At 49.4% G+C, this 4095-nt stretch overlaps 1 protein-coding gene across 1 annotated transcript in view; it reads left to right on the forward strand.

Moving 5' to 3' along the window:
• The first annotated feature begins 2001 nt into the window (after positions 1-2001).
• LOC148101177 (focadhesin-like) overlaps positions 2002-4095 on the forward strand; it is a 2914-nt gene continuing 820 nt past the window's right edge. The window contains exons 1-4 of the mRNA XM_087845883.1: positions 2002-2217; positions 2626-2730; positions 3009-3110; positions 3207-3334. Of these exons, the coding sequence (XP_087702009.1) occupies positions 2146-2217; positions 2626-2730; positions 3009-3110; positions 3207-3334 (407 nt within the window). The 5' untranslated portion in view covers positions 2002-2145. The remainder of the gene's footprint in view (positions 2218-2625; positions 2731-3008; positions 3111-3206; positions 3335-4095) is intronic.

The raw sequence follows: 4095 nt of genomic DNA on the forward strand, positions 1-4095 counted from the left end.
GCAATCCGTGAACCAGAAGATAGACATTGGAGGTTCACGCGAGCTGACATGGACATGCACACATGTGAATATCTGACACTCAAAGACACTTTGTAGAAATTTCATCCTTTTCAAGGAAGCAACATTGTTTTTGCCTTGTTAACTACCAGGGAAAACACACTTGAGGTTTAATATGTGAGCCCTCGGGCCTCTGTGGCCTGTATTGACCTGTTGGCATCGCTGTTTGTTTTCTGCAGGAGTTGCTGTTGGATGAGCTGATGATGGGCGTGGCCTTGCTCTTGTTGGAAGCCCCTTCAGATCAGCTGACCAGCCTTCTCAGACTTGGTAAAGTGATTATTTTGGACAAAGCTCTGCTGGCTTTAGCTTCCTTTAAGAGACTTTGAAGCAGTGAAAGAATTAGTGGGAACAAAACTAGGTTGTGTGTGCAGGTCATGGTTGGAACCTCACAGAGCTTTGTGTCCTACATGAGATATTCTTTCTCTTAACACAGCACTGAGTTTGGTCCCTGAACAAGCGGAGGCGTTGCCCTGGTTGAGTCCGGTCCTGATTCTCCCCGTGTTGCAGCTCCTGTCCTGCTTGGGTCTCACTGAGCCGCTGTCTGACCAGAACACACACAGCACCAACCACAGGCTGGCTCACAGCCTGCTGCACAGAGTTAGCAGGCCCGCAGATAAACCCCAGCAGGTAACCCAGCAGGTAACAGAGCAGGTAACAGAGCAGGTAGCCCAGCAGGTAGCCTAGCAGGTAACCCAGCAGGTAACCCAGCAGGTAGTCCAGCAGGTAGCCTAGCAGGTAGCCTAGAAGGTAACCCAGCAGGTAACCCAGCAGGTAGTCCAGCAGGTAACCCAGCAGGTAGCCTAGCAGGTAACCCAACAGGTAACCCAGCAGGTAGTCCAGCAGGTAGCCCAACAGGTAGCCTAGCAGGTAGCCTAGCAGGTAACCCAGCAGGTAACCCAACAGGTAGCCTAGCAGGTAGCCCAGCAGGTAGCCTAGCAGGTAGCCCAACAGGTAACCCAGCAGGTAACCCAGCAGGTAGCCTAGCAGGTAACCCAACAGGTAGCCTAGCAGGTAGCCCAACAGGTAACCCAGCAGGTAACCCAGCAGGTAGCCTAGCAGGTAGCCCAACAGGTAGCCCAACAGGTAGCCCAACAGGTAACCCAGCAGGTAGCCCAACAGGTAGCCTAGCAGGTAACCCAGCAGGTAACCCAACAGGTAGCCTAGCAGGTAACCCAACAGGTAGCCTAGCAGGTAGCCCAACAGGTAACCCAGCAGGTAACCCAGCAGGTAGCCTAGCAGGTAGGCCAACAGGTAGCCCAACAGGTAACCCAGCAGGTAGCCTAGCAGGTAGGCCAACAGGTAGCCCAACAGGTAACCCAGCAGGTAGCCCAACAGGTAGCCTAGCAGGTAACCCAGCAGGTAACCCAACAGGTAGCCCAACAGGTAGCCCAACAGGTAACCCAACAGTTAGCCCAACAGGTAGCCTAGCAGGTAACCCAACAGGTAGCCTAGCAGGTAGCCCAACAGGTAACCCAGCAGGTAACCCAGCAGGTAACCCAGCAGGTAGCCCAACAGGTAGCCCAGCAGGTAGCCCAGCAGGTAGCCCAGCAGGTAACCTCAGGCCTGTTACTCACATTCAGTTTTTGGAGTCTTTCTTTGAGGTGTATCCACGTAATTCAAACACTGTTACAATAGTGCAGGTAGCTGTTAGGTGGTGAGTGGACAGAGCATTAGAGCACAGACGACATCCATCCAAAAATACTGTTTCCCTCTCAGTGTCATAGCAACAGGGCTGTCTTTACTGCCTCTTCTTCAGGGTCAGCATCCAGTCTCTGGAGTGTTGTTCCTCTGGGATGCTTTGCTTGATCCTTAAATTACACTTCATTAACATTCATGGTGCATCTGTAGCTTTGCTCTTTGTTCTTTCTCATTTGTTTCTCATGAATCTGTCTCCCTCAGCCTGCCCCATCACTGCCTCTGTCTCTGAGTTCCTGGTATAGTGAGCTCAGCGTGTCTTTGTCAGTACTGCGCAAAGTGGCCAACAATCCAGCAGCAGCGACCGATTGGCTGTTGGCGGTCAGCTCCGCCCTGTCGTCCAGCCAGCGCCTGTCCTCCTCTCTTGTCCTGATTGTGACTTATCTCATCATCATGGGTCAGGAAAACATCTGCCAGCTGGCTTTGAAAGCAAGCCAGGCTGTCGCTGCTGCCGACCCCTGCCAGGTAGATAACCCACACAACTGGTTCTCTTAAATCTGTGGCCTGAATATAAAGTAATGCATGTTGTTCCCTCTGACATGTAGATATGTTGTATGTAAGGCAGCTAGCTCGTGTTTGTCTTTCTAAGAGCAGTAAACACATGTTGATAACCTGGTGTTTTGGCACCAACACATGACTTTGAAATGGTTCAGATCAGCAGGAAGATAAAAGCTGTCACTGCTGTGTGATTGCTGCTAATCTGCTGCCGTATAAAGGGAGAGGTTAGGGAGTGCTCTAAGGGGACAGACTTCCCTCTGGACTTGTGTTGGAGTCACTAGCTGCAGATGAAGTGTGAAGTTTACCCCTCATTGTTTCATTGTACCCCTAATGTTTGGTTGGTGTGTTTGCTGATGTGGGCGTTTCCCTCTGCAGGTCCCGCCCCTCGTGCTGCTTCTTTTGTTCAAACTGACCAAAGAAAAGAGTCCCGTCCTGGCTCACGCTGTTCTCACAAGCCTGCCAAACCTCGGCACTCATAAGGTACGCAGCACGACTAAGAAGAACCTGTACTGACTGTGAGCGTCTGGAGACGGGGCTGGAACATCAGCAGCACCTTTCTACTTCATCTGAGCGCTCACAGTGTGTTTTAGTCCATCATACACACAGATGAGCTTTAATCTGTGGGGTCATCCAGGTCATGTAGTCTGAGGAGCTTTTCTTCATCCAGGAGGCTTCTAGAGTTTAAAAACCAGTGACCCGGGGGTCCCAAAGTTTCTCTTGTAAACTTGGCTCTGATCATATGTGCTGTAATATTCCAGCTTTGCTTCCCGATCGTGCTGCACAGTCTGCACATGCTGGCCGGCTCCCCCAAGCTGAGAGCAGTGGGACTGCGCCTCATGACCGCTCTGTGGAAGAAACAGGTTTGCAATAATAACGCATTACTATAAATGTCATATTCATGTGTTCAAAGCTTCTGTTTGTCTTTGATTGTGTGCTGCTTTGGTCATGTCTGTAAGGACCGGGTCTACCCAGAGCTGCAGCGTCTAATGAGCCAGCAGGACAGCAGGGTGGTGCTGGGGAGGGACGCCCAGTGGGAGCAGATCCTGGCCAGGGCCGCCTGTGTCAGGGACATCTGCAGAGAGAGGTGGGTCCTCCCATACTTACAGAAACAGTGGGCACTTCCTGCATTCACTGGTTCATTCATTCAGTGGACTTTGCATGCACAGTGCAGACAGTGTGAGCTTCCAACACCAGGACTCTTCATCTTCCCTTCTGATGAGTAATAATCACTGACTGGACTCTTCATAGATGTTTCTGCTCAACAAGCTGAGAAAAGTTCAGAAAAATCTTTGTTTTTTCAGTCACATCAACTTTGCTTGTTAAGATAAATGAATGCACTTTGTAGCTTTGCAGTGAATGAAGCCTCAGCTCGACGCTCCACTGAGTCCCTGTTTCTCCAAAAATCAGCAGGAGTCCAGTTTTAAATCTTTCAGAGCAGCTACACGTGACTGAATCCAGAAGGATCAAAGTCTTACAAAGTTCAGTTCAAACAGAGAGACTGAGAGGCAGCTAACTTCCTGTCTCTGCCAGACTATCAAAATAAAAGCATACATTTGAAGCAAAAGAAATCAAACTATTATTATGTCAGTCTGTAAGCATTGCTTCCCATATAATACAACTCTAAGCAAGTGAGCCATAACTTTATAGTTTTAACCTTCAACCCAAAAACTATGTTGATCATATAAACTCCACAAACTGCATCCAGGCTCCTGCACACGTCCTTTACATGTTAGCTGTGAGCTAATGCTTGTCAGTGTTTGTGAACTGGCCTTTATGTGTGTTGATGAAATCAAACGATGATTTTATTTGATTATTTCCTTTGTTCTAACCAGCTGGTGCACACTG

The sequence above is a fragment of the Neolamprologus brichardi genome, chromosome 9, assembly GCF_056152115.1.
Source record: "Neolamprologus brichardi isolate AB-2024 chromosome 9, ASM5615211v1, whole genome shotgun sequence".
Classification (NCBI taxonomy): domain Eukaryota; kingdom Metazoa; phylum Chordata; class Actinopteri; order Cichliformes; family Cichlidae; genus Neolamprologus; species Neolamprologus brichardi.